General features: G+C 39.3%; 3 protein-coding genes and 3 long non-coding RNA genes across 9 annotated transcripts; 4 read left to right on the top strand and 2 right to left on the bottom strand.

Annotated features, from left to right (window-relative positions):
• The first annotated feature begins 23 nt into the window (after positions 1-23).
• LOC124340426 (adhesion G protein-coupled receptor A3-like) lies at positions 24-5,321 on the top strand. The gene is made up of 3 exons (XM_046792952.1): positions 24-2,884; positions 2,954-3,673; positions 3,747-5,321. The coding sequence occupies exons 1-3, from the start codon at positions 206-208 to the stop codon at positions 5,169-5,171; spliced, it is 4,824 nt and encodes a 1,607-aa protein (XP_046648908.1). The 5' UTR covers positions 24-205; the 3' UTR covers positions 5,172-5,321.
• On the bottom strand, positions 5,318-7,558 carry LOC124340428 (general transcription factor 3C polypeptide 5-like). Its single transcript, XM_046792954.1, has 8 exons — positions 7,226-7,558; positions 6,964-7,148; positions 6,702-6,889; positions 6,407-6,613; positions 6,164-6,339; positions 5,853-6,096; positions 5,631-5,781; positions 5,318-5,569 (listed from the first exon to the last, which is right to left on the bottom strand). Exons 1-8 carry the CDS (start codon positions 7,405-7,407, stop codon positions 5,364-5,366), a joined length of 1,539 nt encoding a protein of 512 aa, XP_046648910.1. The 5' UTR covers positions 7,408-7,558; the 3' UTR covers positions 5,318-5,363.
• On the top strand, positions 6,090-6,801 carry LOC124340437. 3 transcript variants are annotated; one of them, XR_006918037.1, is made up of 3 exons: positions 6,090-6,294; positions 6,364-6,607; positions 6,667-6,801. It is a non-coding gene; the product is annotated as an uncharacterized LOC124340437 (long non-coding RNA). The 3 variants fall into 3 exon arrangements; XR_006918035.1 differs by having other exon boundaries at positions 6,095-6,294; positions 6,374-6,607; XR_006918036.1 differs by having other exon boundaries at positions 6,103-6,294; positions 6,390-6,607.
• Positions 7,559-7,754: 196 nt separating the features above from the next.
• LOC124340429 (RCC1-like G exchanging factor-like protein) lies at positions 7,755-9,745 on the top strand. Its single transcript, XM_046792955.1, has 8 exons — positions 7,755-7,976; positions 8,036-8,208; positions 8,264-8,369; positions 8,435-8,714; positions 8,779-8,951; positions 9,059-9,220; positions 9,308-9,567; positions 9,632-9,745. Exons 1-8 carry the CDS (start codon positions 7,844-7,846, stop codon positions 9,707-9,709), a joined length of 1,365 nt encoding a protein of 454 aa, XP_046648911.1. The 5' UTR covers positions 7,755-7,843; the 3' UTR covers positions 9,710-9,745.
• A 346-nt stretch (positions 9,746-10,091) lies between these two features.
• LOC124340763 lies at positions 10,092-11,284 on the top strand. 2 transcript variants are annotated; one of them, XR_006918178.1, is made up of 5 exons: positions 10,092-10,257; positions 10,376-10,448; positions 10,525-10,664; positions 10,734-11,068; positions 11,138-11,284. It is a non-coding gene; the product is annotated as an uncharacterized LOC124340763 (long non-coding RNA). The 2 variants fall into 2 exon arrangements; XR_006918177.1 differs by having other exon boundaries at positions 10,376-10,664.
• Positions 11,285-12,141: 857 nt separating this feature from the next.
• On the bottom strand, positions 12,142-13,919 carry LOC124340762. Its single transcript, XR_006918176.1, has 3 exons — positions 13,710-13,919; positions 13,210-13,649; positions 12,142-12,737 (listed from the first exon to the last, which is right to left on the bottom strand). It is a non-coding gene; the product is annotated as an uncharacterized LOC124340762 (long non-coding RNA).
• Between the last annotated feature and the right edge of the window lie 2,081 nt (positions 13,920-16,000).

The raw sequence follows: 16,000 nt of genomic DNA, 5'->3' as shown, positions 1-16,000 counted from the left end.
ATGTCTACTTGTCTCGAGTCACTGGTCCTAGATGGGTCGAAGTGTCATGGCGTCGTGTGTTAATTGTCTTTCATCTTAGAAAGCCAACGCCCAGAACCACCAACGTTTCCTACAATGTTGGTTGGATTTCACAACGAATTATTTTCCGTGTTATTTTGTTGAAATATTTGTGTTCTGGGAGTGATATTATCTTCAGAATGCAAAAATGCGGGAAAACTCTTCAGTTGATGGCAAGAAGAAGCTCGTCAATAGCGGTGTCCCACTAATACTAACTTTAGTTGTATTATTGTGTGTTTTGGAATCTTCAATAGCAAAAGGGAAAACAGAATTTCCCAAGACAAATGCTGATCTACAAGCCACATCACTTTGTCCATCTGCATGCACATGTTCCGAACAAAAATTAAAGCTATCGCAAGGTAGTGTGGAGCAAGAGCTTAACCCAAGTAATCATAAAGAAACCACAGAAAATCTCAATGTATATAGCAAGATAAAGCCTGAAATACTCAAGAGTGGAATTAAAGTACAGTGCCAGAATCCTGCCTTTATAGTGTCTGTGAAGAAGTTAAACCTGCAATCGCTACTGGTGGAAAATATTGTACAATATGATCTTTCTGGAAACAGCCTTACAAGGTTATCGGGTGAAGACTTTGCGAATGGCAACTACTTAATGCTTCAGAAACTTATACTTAAGAACAATCAAATAGAAGAAATTGCAGCTGATACATTTTCAACATTGAAGAATCTCAAATATTTAGACCTGAGCAATAATTTTTTGACAAATTTTTCCAGTGCAATAATTGAAAATGTTATGAGCTTAGACAGAGTGAAACTAAATGGAAATCCCCTCAAGTGTGACTGTCATCTGAGTGCTCTTCTCACCTACGCGTCGTCACGTAACATCAGACTTCAAGGAACATGTTTGGAGCCGCCTCGACTAAAAGATCGTTCATTAACCAGATTAGTCGTGGAAGAACTAGCATGCCCTCCGGAAGATCCAGTTGGTGTCGAGATCAGACCCAACACTAACCAACTTGTTTTTGAAGGTGATCCATTAAAGCTGAGTTGCAAATTCAAAGCGGGACGAGCTGTTGCACCGAATTGGCTTCATCGAAATGCGAATAACCAAACTCCTACCGTTTCGCCTGGTGGAGCTGTAGAATTAACAACTAGCAGCCGTGGAACAGATCAGGGAACGGAGACCGAAAGCCAATTACTTATCCGTCATCTACTTCCCCGGCATGGTGGTATGTGGGCTTGTTCATGGGGTGGTAGGACTGCATCTGTTGAAGTTACAGTCCTGTCCCTTACAACACCTACTTGTTCCAGCCATGTCACTGCATCCAACAAAGGTCGTTACAGCTGGCCACGCACCATGGCAAACCTCAAGATTACTCTACCGTGCCAAGCCAATCCGAATCTACAGGCCTTCCGGCTGTGTGGAGCACTAGGGCACTGGGAGGAACCAGATCTTAATTCCTGCTTTTATCTCAGTGAGGTTACCAAAGTATTAGAACAGTTTGCCAAGACCAATTTGACATTCAGCAAAACTTCTGCATTGGAGAGTGCTCGTAGATTAAAATCTTACCTCACAGATGTGATTAGCTTGACAGACCCGCACGAAGCCATTTTCGTTACTCAAACGTTGCACAATTACCTTGAAGCCAGTGGAAAACATCCCGAACTACTACCCCTTATTATGGATATCTACTCAATCCTAATAACACAAGATCCGCAATTGTTGGCTGATTCGCGTCACGGACTTGTCGGGCTACTCCAGCAAGCACCTCTCAAGACTCAAGAATTTGAATATCGATCTTCCAGTCTGGTGATTGAAAAGTGTGGAATTATCGGGAAATCTCTGAGTGCAGGAACTTGTACGTGGAGACGAACGTCAGAGACAGGAAGCAGTAAATCAGATTCTAAAACTAAAGCACGAAGTCCTTATCAAGCAAGTTGTGGACAGAACTCGAACGGAACCGGAACAATTGAAGCTTCAGTAAGGGTTCCTTTGATTTCAGAAGGAGCATTTTCGGAGCAGAGTGTCGTACTTTCCTTAGTACTCAGCACGAACGCCTTTGTCAGCGCTAAATCGAAACCACTTGCAACGCCTGTATTAGGGGTTACTTCTGGCCCTGTCAGCAATTTAATCAATCGCACAACACCCTTCGTTATGACGATACGTCTTAGTAGGGCAATTGGCACGTCGGACCGTCTAGTCGGAGCTAGATGGAATCATTACACAGATCAATGGAGTCCAGAGCAATGCCAAACTTTGAAGTCATCAGGACTGATGTCGGAAGGAGACTCAGTAACCTTTCAGTGCTGCTGTGGCTTTGGTTTTTTTGCCGCTTTTACCACCCAGGACGAAGAGGATGAACAAAATCTAGTGGAACAGGTGACAACAAAGAGTGGCAGTGGCAGTATTCCTGGTAGCGCATACTTTCCTGGACAACTACATCTTCTACCATCACCGGTCTACGTGGGCAGTGTCATTGGACTACTGTGCCACCTGACAGCTTGTCTCTGCTATCTGATTCACCGACGACGACTGAAGATGACCCAACCCACTCGACACGCTTTAATTAACACCTGGATATCAGTCGCATTGTTGATGGTTGCCTTTACATTAGGTGTCCGTCCAGTCCTTGGCAAACTTCCCTGTCAGATTGCTGGTCTCTTACTTCACTATTTGACACTGAGTTCACTGCTCTGGATGGTAGTGAACGCATCGAGTTTGTACAAGCACATAACAAAATCATCGCGCACTGATCCTGAAACAGACTCGTCTCTCATGGAGGAAGCAATGGCTGTAGGTCACGATTCACCACCCAAACCGGCTTTACGGTTTTATTTAATCGGATGGGGTATCCCACTTATTGTCGTGGTATGTATTGGAATCTTAAGAAATTCTACTAAAGGTTTTGTAAATTGTAAATCTTCCATTTGTTTCCAGGGAATTGCTGGAGCTATCCATTTGGAACAATACTATGGGCCAAAGATTTGTTTCTTGGCATGGACTCCTAGTTTGGGTGCAGTTGGACTTCCTTCGGCAATTTTAATTTTGCTGATCTTAACATTTCACCTATTAACCTGGTGCTTCTTAAGACACACCTCTCGTCTGGCCGCCATTCATCAGAAACAATTAACAACGCTCGCTGCAGTCGAAGAGCCTGGTGCAATGGCAGCAGCTGCTGCGGCCTCTTCTGATGGAAATAAAGACGTGGGCATGTGTGGGCGAATGCAAAAAGACAAAAAGACTTGTGGACTTCAAGGAGGCTATGTTCCATTAGCGGTCGACGGAGACGTTACCAGCTGCCCATCTAATGTAACCAATCAGGTGACAGAGACGAGCGATCTAGCCTCTCTGTCTAGTGATCATGAGCGAATCGCACTTTTGATTCAACGCGGTGAAGCCGAAGGAGCCATGTCAGCCAACGAAAGCGTAGTTCTTCATTCCGGCCGAAGTGAGAGCGAGCGTCCTCTACTAATTGTTACCTCCTCAGCTGCTTCTAGTAGTGACGACCGATTGGAGGATGGTGCCAAAACGGACGTTGACGATCAAGGGCACAGTAATCCGCTGATGGCCTCGTTCACTGATGACGGTGACAGTAAGAAGCGGGAATGTGCATCCAGCATATCACCCTCTATCATGGAACCCGGGATACAAAATGCTGTAAGAAAATAATATCCTTCTTAAAAGAATCGTAACTTAAACTCATTCTTATTTATTTTCTTAATGATTTCAGATATTTCATTTACCTGTACAAGCTGTTATACCTCCCACGCCGACTGAAGATGCCGATGAAAAAAGCACGTTGAGCCAACTGCGCGGCCAGTTTGTTTTCCTTATTCTTTTTTGTCTTACGTGGCTCTCGGGATTGTGTGTTGTGGTTCGTCCGTTCCGCAGCGTTCTTCCCCACTACGACGAGCTTGTCTCTAGCCTTTGCTATGCCATTTTCTGTGCAGCTACAGGATTGCATGCTGTACTTTTTCACCTTCTTACTAGAAAGGATGTCTGCGCTTCCTGTTTTGATCCGCACACCAAGGAGCATTTAGAATCTATTGTAGCCCTCCCAGCTCCATCCACTCATTCTCATACAGATTTGTCCTCCCACCATAATCATCATCATCAGCAGCAGCAACATCATCATCATCGTCATCAGCAGCAGCAACATCAACATCAGCAACATCACCATTCTCAAATCGGTCAAACACCGGTGTCCTACGCAACTCTTTCACGCCATCCCGAAGTTTCAGATGAGGTAGACCGTGGTATGGAAAGAACAACGGCTGGGCAAGTTCACGTTATCGATCCTGCAATCGCGGATGCTATGAATGTGACCCTTATGGATCCGTCTATGGTGGTCAATTCTTTCTACGATCCTCGTCAGAGTAAAACAGCTCGCCGTTTCTTCCAGAAACAGAAATTACTACAACAAATGCAAAACAATCAACTCCATCGACATCATCCTCATCACCACCATCGACACTCTCGCCACTCGTCCGGTCATTCAATTAACAACGCCCATTCCTATCGATCACACTCATCACATTCACCTATTACAGAAGAAGCTTTACTCAACGCTAGCACTTCAACGAAAGCTAAAGTCAGCAACGTCAATATTCATGTTGAGATGGGAGCTTATGATTGGCATGAACTCCAGTCTCGGTTGTCGGACAATTCATGGGGTAAAAGTGGTAAGCAGATGTTGCCGCAACGAAAATCTGAAAATGGAAATTCAAGAACAGAAGTTGCTTTCGCTGATGAGTCAGGTATTAACGCAAGAGAAGAACAATTAGAATCTCAGCCTGCAACAAACGTCCGCTCGAATGCCAAGACCGATAAAGGCAAGAGAAAACGACACGTAATTTATCATCAGCGAATTCCCAAGAAATCGAAATTAGAGGACCAACAGGTTGGGATGGCGGAAATGGGAACGCAAGTAGAAGACGACGTGATTAGAGAAGCCCAAGAAGCCAGCGCTAGAAGAACTCCTTCTGTTGAGAAACCCGTTTATGTGTTTGTCGACAAAGAGTATCGCGAACGAGCCATTTCTCATCTTGGCTCTCATGACGAAGCTATGAAGACTTTGCCTACAGGAAAGACAAAGAAAGTTTTGGACGAATCTATGGACGAAGGCGCCTATCAGAAAAGAGAAACAAGCGTCTGATTTTTTATTTTATTTTTTAAGAATGTTCGATTGTTACTCCGTTTTGGTTCTACGCTGTATATAACCAACAGTATTGCCCTTTTCAACGCTTTACCTCTCCTCTTTTTTGCCCATCGAACTTTTATATTTAAATAAAGCCGACAGAATCTCTCTCATGTTTCATGTATTATTCGTTAGGTACAATTTGAATCTTCATTTCTTCCCCGATGGTTTGTATTCTTCATCGTCATCTTCATCTTCGCCAGAAGAATCCTCTTCATCACCAGAATCTTCCAGGTTATTATCATCCAATTGCAAATCCTCTTCCTCGCTATCTTGAGTATCTTCATCCTCTTCACCTCCCACAGCATCTTCCTGCACCTTGCTTTTCTTTTTTCGTTTCTTCTCAGGATTTAATTCTAAAGAGAAAGGTAAAATTATTACTTCACAACTAACTAATAGCCTTTGTTTCATTCTTACGTGCAAAACTGTCACTGATGTAGTTGTTCAAAATCCTGCGAGTTTCATCTTCAACATGAGACGGGTACCAACCGTAACGTTCATCACAAGTTTTAGACACCACTGAAGAAGAAAGGAGTTCTTTGATTTCCGGGACAAAGATATCAAGATACTAAAGTTTTGTGCGACAAAAAATAGTTTTAATTCCGAAAAAGAACAAAATAATTTTGAGAATAACCGAACCTGATAAAACATTTGCCTGCACTGTGGAATCATGCCAGGTCGATAGACGTACGAGTTTTCCCCTTTCTTCTCTACTGCATTACTAGAAGTGGAGGAGGTATCAGCAGTTTGTCGAATGGACGATGTTTTGGTTCGCATCGTGCTAGCATATTTATGGGGTTGGTTGTATTTAGAATAACTTCTTTTAGGGATCACTTTGTTTCTATAGTTTTGGCTGATGCGGAAATCGAGTATTTGATAAATCCTGTTATTTAAAAAAAAAGAAGTATTAATCACTAGTTAGAGGGAACCCTATAGATCTATTTTCATACCTAGCTTCAGGATCTTTACGTGGATCATACCCTATACGCACCCATGCGTTTCTCCAAGGACCAGTGGTGAAGTAGTAAGCGACGGATGCCAAAATAAAACGAAGGGAGTTTTTATCGACGCCTGCCACATGGTATGTAAGAGCAGCTTTAGTCCATACGGGTCTTTCTTCAAACATCTTTTTAAAATCGATTTCTATTAGTGACGTTCAGTCCTACTGATTTTTAGTGCAAAAAGATATGTACCCTTTTTATTAAGGCCAGGTCATCTGGCATAATGAAACGGACGGTGAGGTTACAAAGTGCCATATCGCGAGGCTTTGTTGGTGCGGGCCCTCCACTGTAATCGAGAAAGATTGTTTGCATAGCCCGCTTTTTTCTAAGTCGACCAATTACGTTGCCATCATACTGCATTCCTAAGGCATTCACAGTATCTTTCCTGAAGTGGTAATCCTAATAGTACATCAAAGATATAAATTATGCTAAACTTACAGTATGTTATACAGAGAAATATCACTTCATATCAAAGAATTATACTTACAACTGGCAAGTCCATCCGAGAGAATACTGGAGGAGACATGAACACTGGGGCAGCTTCTTGCAACCATTCCAGACTTTCTAACTTTTGAGGAGCAACCAGCTCAAGAATTGACATAAACTTATCAGCAAGTTCTTTTCCATCAGTATTGGCTTTGGCTACCATTGGAAGGTATTGAAAGTCACACAAACCTAATAATCAATTGACATAGCCAAGCAATATTTTTAGATGTTATTAATTAGTCCTAAAGAAAAGAAATTTTTACCTAAAAATTTGTACGTTTTTCTAATGACACCTTCAAGTTCAGTGTGGTATGTTATTTCTTCTTTCTGAGTTAATCTGTTTTTCCTTGTTTTTTTTACAATTTTAAATAGCAAGTTAGACGTCTGGATCTGTTCTCCATGAGTTGGCTTACAAAATGGGTCATCTGGTCTAAATCGCAATTCAATTCTGAAAACATAATAAATGTATTGCCAAATCTTAATTCTCAGAAATTTAAACAAAAATCATGTATAAGTTTAATATACTTTCTATTTTCTTTAGAATGGACAGCTGACATCATTCCAAGTCCACCCATGGTTCTGAACGCTTCATCGTCATTAATAACCCGGCCAGGATATTCAATTGAAACTATTGTGCGATTGAGTTGAGAAACATCTAACTCAGAAGGGTGTTGGGGGCTTGTTTTTTCCCGAGATCCCTCTAACATTTTCAATCAATATTAGCAAGTAATAAAACCTTATCCACACTATGTTCAGTAAGTTTTCTTTTTGCTACAATATCAACGATTCAACGTGGGTTTTTGAATTTTGGTCGTCTATCTGTATTTCGTCTTGGTTCGTCTGTTATGTTATTGTTCAGGCCATCAGGTGTTGCCGTGTTGCGCTTGAGCCGCAAACCCACAAAGAATCAAAGAGATTATTATTATATTACATTAGGTTACAGTATACTATTATTATTTCTTTAAATAATTTATTACATTTCTTGAAATACATCGTTCTAAAGAAGTTAAATTTTATAATTGATTTGTAAAATCTTTTTTGTCTAGTGCAAATGCAATCAGCAGACGACAAGCTCCCTGTGTAACAAATTGAAATTTGAAGAGCTCGCCGGTTAGTCATACTGAATATTTGTTGTTGGTTGTCATGCTTTCATCCAGCATGACGAGAGTTTCTCCACAATCAATACTTCTACGAAAGAATAGCCCTATTCTTAGTTTTATCAGGACAAAAGTTTCCAAGAGATTTGTGAACAAAAGCCAGGAGGAATCACTGCCAGGTAAATGCAAAAGACGGCAAGTTTTGGGAAGAAATCTAATACTTTTTTTTATTATATAGTTTATCAGTATACCTCAGGCAAAAACGAAAAGAAGACAAAAGTTTTCACGTGGGGATTAGCCGAACATGGTGCATTAGGAGAAAGAGAGTTTTTGAAACCAATCAGACAAGGGCGAAGACCAGTTGAATATATGCACAGACCGTACAGATTGGGATTTGCAGACGAAAATGAAGTAAATTATTACTGGCATAAACTTTACACCCTAAAAAACCTACTTTGCATTCCAGGTTACAGATATCGCAGCTGGTTATGGATTTACAGTGTTTGCTGCCAAAAGCAAGAAATCATCATCACAACTTTTTGGAACAGGCCTTAATACAGACTCACAAATTGGTATGCACATAAACACAGTATGATGAATTTCACTAATTTTAATTCACATGGAAATAATATTTTAGGTTATCATTCTGTAAGGAAAGATCACCCATTAGAACTCATTGTAGAGCCTGTTCCTATTCATCTACCTCATGATAAAACTTCCGTCGCCGGAGTTGCATGTGGAAGGGCTCATACTCTTGTTCTTACGGGAAAATCAGAAGTTTTAACACTAGGACATAATGGTTATGGGCAATGCGGTCGACACATAGTTGAAAATGAAGATTATCAGCGTCAGTCAACAGTTCACACAATTCGGATTGACGAAAAAATTTCTCAAGTCGCATGTGGACAAGATCACTCGTAATCGTATCTTTTTTTTTCTTTGCTGTCGTCAGATTACCCATAACAAATTTTCTAATCTTAGGATGTTTATATCAGATCAAGGATCAGTGTGGGCGTGTGGTTGGAGCGCAGATGGACAAACTGGTTTAGGGCATTATAATAATACAGATCGAATTTCCAAGTGTGTTGGAGATATCGTTGGAGAGAAAGTCATTAAAGTGACAAGCAGTGCTGATTGCGTTCTTGCGCTAAATGGTATTAATTTTTGTTAATTTCTTGATTTCCTGATGTGTACTAGTTGAATTGGCATTTTTTTAAAGTTAATTTTTATCATTCTTGTGTTGTTTTTTTCCCCCTCATAGATAAAGGGCAGGTCTTTGGATGGGGAAATTCAGAATATGGTCAACTACGCCTAGCCACCTCCGAAATGCAATTGCATACGCCACGTCATTTACCCCTTCCATCTAGTTTGGGGAAAATAGTTGATGTTGCGACAACAGGGACAGCTTGCTTAATACTAAATGGTATGTGAAATTTAAACAGAGTAAAATCTTTCCATTTTTCCAATTTCAAAAGAATCAATATGAAAATGTAGATAATTATGTAAATAGATGCTGGAGAAGTATTCGTTTGGGGCTATGGAATCCTGGGGAAAGGCCCCGTGGTGGACCGGAGTCAAGAGCCAACCGCCATCCCATTAACCTTGTTTGGCTGTAACGAATTCAATTCAGAGATAAAAGTAACATCTGTATATGGTGGACTAAGTCAATTTGCTGCCATAACAAATACTGGTGATCTCTACATTTGGGGAAGAAATAGATTTGGATCCCTTGGCCTAGGGCATCTTCACAATCAATTTTTCCCTATAAAGGTAATATCCACAAGATTTATCTAATACCTAAATAATTTTTATAGTATTTTGATTTTCTTTCTAGATAAGTATTCCCGGATACGTAAAGAAATTTAGTATTGGTGTAGACCACTGCGTTGCTCTGTGTAAATCTTACGTTTAAATTTATAATAAGTAAAAATAAATGAATTCTATTCGATACTTCATTGATGTAGCTACGCAAATCACAAAACAATCATTTTATTTTAAATGAAAATTTCGTTTTTCATGGATTTCATGAAATGGCTGTTTGTAGTTTGTACATTTAAGATTTAATGTATTTTTTAAATTATTTTTTTCGAAACTTTAATGGTGATATGCTATTTTTTTCGAAACTTTTATGGTGATATGCTATTTTGATTTTTTTTTTGAAAAAAATCACAAAAACAGCCTTGGGTAACTTTGCTACCTGAAAATGACATTCCGATTTACCGGCAAAAGTAGTTGGAAATTTCGACACTAGATGGTGATCGATATAAATGTTTACTTGGTGGTCGAGGAGGAGAACAAATCTAATGTGTTATGTCGATGTCGATAGTTGTGTTTAGTTTGTTCTCGCTGTGCCATTCCCAGTTTACAACAAGTTCCTAAATTTTTCCAACTAACCACAACTTCGCCACTTCAACTTTCATGTAACTTAATGACCGAAGAATTATTGATGAATGAAAAAAGGTAAGAATAACATATCTTATTTTTACTACCACATCAAACACATTGACAAGTTGTAGGACTATCTTGGCATTGACAACAATAAATTATAAAAAGTTTATATTATTCTTTCATCTGACAGGTTCTCCCTAAACTCAAGTTATTGGTACTTCCAAAGCAGTTGATGATTTATTATTATCACAGATTGTCTTTAAGTTAGTTTACATGGAATTTTGAGAATTCATCATGTTGACAGCAGTTTCAATTATTTTTTGTTCATTTTTTATTTAGATTTTGCTTAATCAACTAAATTAATCATCTGGTTTTCTTTCCAAGAGAATGTAAAAGGGCAATTTCACGGTCCCGGGTCCCCTAAGTTCTTTGTCTGCTACCTTGAATTTCCCTCTTTGACTTCAGGTCCACTCTTTGAGGTATCGCTTGGTGTCTGCAATCTTCTTGTAATTTTTTTTTATCTAAAGTAAAATCCATTCTCATTTCAGTTTAATCCTGCGCCGCTATTCAATGGACTGAATCCATTGAACTTGGCGAGTGACGAGAGATTAGCGACTACGTGTTGTCATTCAGCAATCCACTTGCGTGCCGTCCTCTTTCGTCGCTCCGGGGCAGAGGGGAGTTGAGCCTGCTCCAGCTACGCAGCCAGAATCTTTCGACTACCCCTTAGGATAGATTTCATTTACAGGTTTTTCTAAATTTGCATGACAGACTTTATGAAAAGTCATGTCCTTTGAAGAAAACGGACAGTGACTATACATACATTCAATAAGGTCCCTTGTTTGATAACCAGTTGGCTGTTACCCTTTCACTATGATTTGAGGTATTGCTTTCTGTCACAATCTTATTTAAAATTACTGTCATTCAAATAAATTGTTCATTCTGCTTACAGGGTAACTCCGTCGTTGCTTATCATGGACTTCATCCATTGGTGAAAACTGACTAGAGAATGCTGTAATTCAAGACTGATTAGTTGTGTAGTTGTTAGATAAATTAAAAGTGCATATCTGGGCTCCCTTCTTTTCTGTGGTCCCGTTTCCCTAACTAACCACTAACCAACGCCCGCCGGTGGTCACTCACCCGCTGTGAAACCAGGAGGAGGGGAGGGCTCTGGTCGAACGGGGACTTGGAAGGCGCATGATCCGACGAAAACTTTTAGAGGGTCATGAGTCTAACCCGGAAGCCTAGTATGACTAATCGCTCCCCAGTAAAACTTGCCTCGCACTCTTCTCTCCTCTTCCATTTCCAGGTAATCTCCCTGGATCTACGCCGACACTGCATGTGCGAGTTTTAGCAAGCAATCCGCCACCCAATTTGACAAAAAGTGATGGTTTATTTTTGCGGAAAGTGCGTCTGACGGTCAAAACAATTTCTAATTCAACAGTCACATGTAGAATTTTGCATCTAGTCTACTGGTACAAATCACGATTCTTTCGTTTTGATTATTTATGAGGTGTGTTAACAAAAATTGTGGTTAGACCGAAAAATAGAACTAATCCACTTTTTCAGAATATCTGGAAGTGGTTTTAGATCACTTAAGTGTGTTTAGATTTTCTTGTGATCTCAAACACTTCAAAGTATTCTGAAAAGAGGATTAGTTCGATTTATTGGTTACCCACAATTTTTCTTAACACATCTCCTAAATAATCAAACTGAAAGAATCGTGATTTGTACCAGTAGACTAGATGCAAAATTCTACATGTGACTGTTGAATTAGAAATTGTTTTGACCGTCTGACGCACTTTCCGCAAAAATAAAGCATCACTTTTTGTCAAATTGGGTGACGGATTGCTTGCTAAAAAGCCTCGCACAAAAAAAATTGTCTTGAACCGGACGCTCTGTTTATTGAATTATTAATTTTATGTACATTCCAGAATACAAATTGGTTTTTACATGTTATATATATAGTTTATTTACTCAACAATATTATACAGATATTACAAACATTTGTGGGGAAATTGGGGTTTAAGGAATAGATGTTGGTGGAGGCTATCGGGTTTGAGGAATAGATGTGGATGCATGGGTTGGTATATGGATGTGATTAACAAAGGATTTTATTTCTATCTTATTAAACCAACTACGATTTCTTGTTAATGAAAATCAAATCCCCCCCCCCCAATCTCCTCCTCGTTGGTTTCCCAATCGCGAAGGCATGTTTATTATTTGTACAAATTCCCCGTATTACTTTTTTTTTCATCCTCAACATATAAACGGTTAACTTCATAAACGCAAATAGCAATTAGATAAAATACTGGATGTAACTCCTGTAGCATAACACCAGCGATTCAACACCAAGGAACTGTTTCTGTTCCTTTTCAACATATAAACAGTTAACTGTATAGACACAAATAACAATTAAAACTTTATGTAACTTTTGTGCTCAACACCAGCAGTCCGGCACCAAGGAACAGCAACAGTATAACTCGATGCAAAAATTCTTTCACCAGTGTAGGCTGCAACAACATGCCATATTGGAAAGCAACATCACTAACCTATGACCAAAATTGAATTAATGTTTGCATCAATGGAATTTTGTTATTAAATTAAAAAAAAATGGAGTTAACCCAAATATTCTATGGCAAAATTATCTGATAACTATAATTGAAACAAAAATTTACATGAAACTAGATTACTCATTTAAGATTTAAATACAAATTGATTTGAAATTTGTAGAGTACTCTGTAGCAAAACAAAAACATTCTACAGTATCTGCCTATCTTGTTAAGAAATTCCTCTTAACCAATCCATTTCCATAGCAATACATATGATCGAAGGAAAGAGCTGTTGACTTTTTGGAATTTCATTTACTTAAATGTCAAGCTGATATATCCCGTGTTGTTTCAACCTAGGTAGCAATTAAAGTAGTAATAAACCCGGTAGCAATTAGGTAATAGAGAAACAAAAGAGAACTTGGCGAATGTTCACTACACTATCATTTCATGAAACTAAACAACGTTTCGATACCTTAGAACCAACCAAGCAGTCAAGCACCAACGAAGCAGCGGTTGGCACAGTGGACTAGATGATCGTTGGGTCATAGCAGAGCTCTTTCCGAAATCGGTAGACGAGTTTGAGATGAATCCGTAATTCTCCTGGCGCGAATCGAAGGACGGAAGGGTGCCGAGTCCAAGGAAACAAAAGATGAGGTAAACGACGATCTCCGTGTCCATGCCGATTTGCCTCACGTTCAGTTAGAATGTTCCGGTGAGTGCTCCCTATGATGTTCAGCAGATGGAGGCCCATCAACACTACCGTGGCGGTGCCAAGGAGTATCAATGTAGGTTGGGGGCCAGCAAAGCAAGTAAGTAGAAGGATAACTTTCATGATGAGAACTCTGATATACGACGGTTTAGGTTACGTAAAGGCCACTGCCGCCGAAAGAAGCATGAGATGCCCAGATGAACCTTAAATATTTGTGAAAGATCGTAGAAAAGAAGTGAAATTTAGTTACTATTACGTTGTACCTAAGAAGTGAGTGCCAGAATCAGGAGCCGATCTGTCAGTGTCGAATGGGTAAATAACGCCAACAATAAAGTTGATAATGACGGCCAGATTGAAGAGAATTTGATTCTAGATGGACATGGGCGAACTGACTTGGAGACTCCAAGCTTTATGAACCAAATTGCAGAGATAGTCTTCGACAAGAATTACAGTCGAGCTGAATTTCTAGTGAACGGCCCCTTTGTTTCTTGTTCTGACGGTTCCGGGACCACAGGTGGGCGTATTTGACAGGTGTGACTGGCTCTTGCAAGTCCAGCATTGATTCAGACATGATTGATTCCATAAAACGTGAAGCATGGAGCTCTTTCACACTTCAGGATAACACCACCACCAAAGACTGCATGCAACAGCTTAAGGTGCACATTAGACTGTAACAAAGAAGCTCAAACTTCACCTGGCTGTTAATCCTACTTGAAAAAAAATATATCAATTACTATTTGGGAACAAAGTCTTGTGTGACATAACAAAATTACACAAGTAAAATTAAAATATTGAATCTCTCAGAATTACCTTCAAAATATTACAAAAGAATCAACATGCTTTTCCAACAAAAAACACAGTTCAAACCAATGGAAATTAAATCATGTAAGCCACATTTCTGGTCTTAACTGAAACTGAGAATCCATTGAGAAGCAAGTCTAATCAGTAGTCATTAACAAACAGAATCTGTAACCCTATGATTAGAAAGTTTTATCAACATAATTACCTTAATAGTTCTTAACTTCTTATGTGTTTCTGCGAGTGACGAAACGTTAAAGCAGGTAGGCCTACACATGAACGCATGGGCATGAACGATGGGTATGAACAGTGAGTGATGAGCACTAAACGAGTAAACGTATCGAAAAACAATGGCGGATGTCGTCTGTATTCTGTAACGAAGATGCGAGCGCCATCTAGTGGACATAATTTAAATTTGAAGGTATGTCAAACCGTAAAAACTTCATTTCAAACAACTCCTGTTTAGTACCCTCGTTGGGGTGTTACTAAAACGCGAAGCGAAACGGCGGAACGCGAAACTCCTAAAACGCAAAACAGTGGTGCGAAACGGTCCCAAAAATTTTCGGGACCGTTTCGCAGTTTAGGCGCTAGAGGTCTTACTAAAATGCGAAACCATAGACGCGAAACAGTCAACGTCAGTGGCTCAGTGGTAAGTGCATTGTTAAAAGTTAACTACTTACTAACCTAACTAACTACCGAACTGGCTTTTGATATGTATGTTGGCAGTTGAGTTTAAATGTGTGTACACGGAACGCTCTGTCTCGGTTTGTCTCATTGAAAAAAGCAGCAGCAAAAAATAAAAATAAAAAAGCAGAAAAGTTGAAATTATTCGAGAGAGAAAAAGAAAAACAAGTTCCTTTCAAAGAGACTAAGTAGTCACGAAGACGTCGTTATCGTTCGTTTTTTTTCTTTTGGCTTCTTCTTCTTTTTGACTCTTTTTTTCTCGTCGACTGATGTTAAAAAAAAATAAAAAAATAAAAAGTATTAATATAATACTCAAATGTCTACACGGTTGGTACTATTATACACATCATCCCACAGCTTCAAACCAAACATATAATATTTCAACCGGTGTGTGTTAATGATGATGAGCACCGGTCTCGTCATATCACGACCACCACTTCTTTTATAATTTAGCGTTATAGACGACAAAATAAATCTATTCCGATCAATTCTGATTGCGAGTCAAACACATAAAAATGTCGTCCTTGGGAATATGATTTCTTTTTCTATCAAATTAAAAAAGAAAATAATAAAGTAGAAGATTTATTTTTTGGGGTTATTTTGTTTAAGAGCCTTTTATTTTCTAAACGCTCCGGAGCATTCGAATAAAAGAGCATCCATCAGCAATGGCGAGACGTTGTGCAAGAGTAACTTCGGTTTTGCCACGCTCCAAGTGCTTCGACCGGCTTCGACAAAATACGACGGAAAATACACAGCCATATGGCCAGGGTGAGAAAGCGCAAAGCGGCATACATGCATTCATTGCCTTACTCATTATCAAAATCAATTAACGGCGAATTATCTTGTGTAGAATTGATGCCCAAATAGCTATACCGGCCAGTTTAATATCAGAAACTATAACCTATTTATGTCTGAGTCTGTAATTATTGACTTTGTACGAAAATATGTATGAATAAACCAACAGAACTTGTTACCAAGCCCATCTTTGTTATTCAATTACTCTTTGAATCTGTTCAAACTACAATAAACGGTGGAATTCAAGATGTTCATATTATTTATTTAAATTAAATAA

Source organism: Daphnia pulicaria, chromosome 5 (genome assembly GCF_021234035.1).
Source record: "Daphnia pulicaria isolate SC F1-1A chromosome 5, SC_F0-13Bv2, whole genome shotgun sequence".
NCBI lineage: Eukaryota > Metazoa > Arthropoda > Branchiopoda > Diplostraca > Daphniidae > Daphnia > Daphnia pulicaria.
Note: the sequence above shows the minus strand (reverse complement) of the source record. Positions and strands in the feature narration are given on the sequence as shown.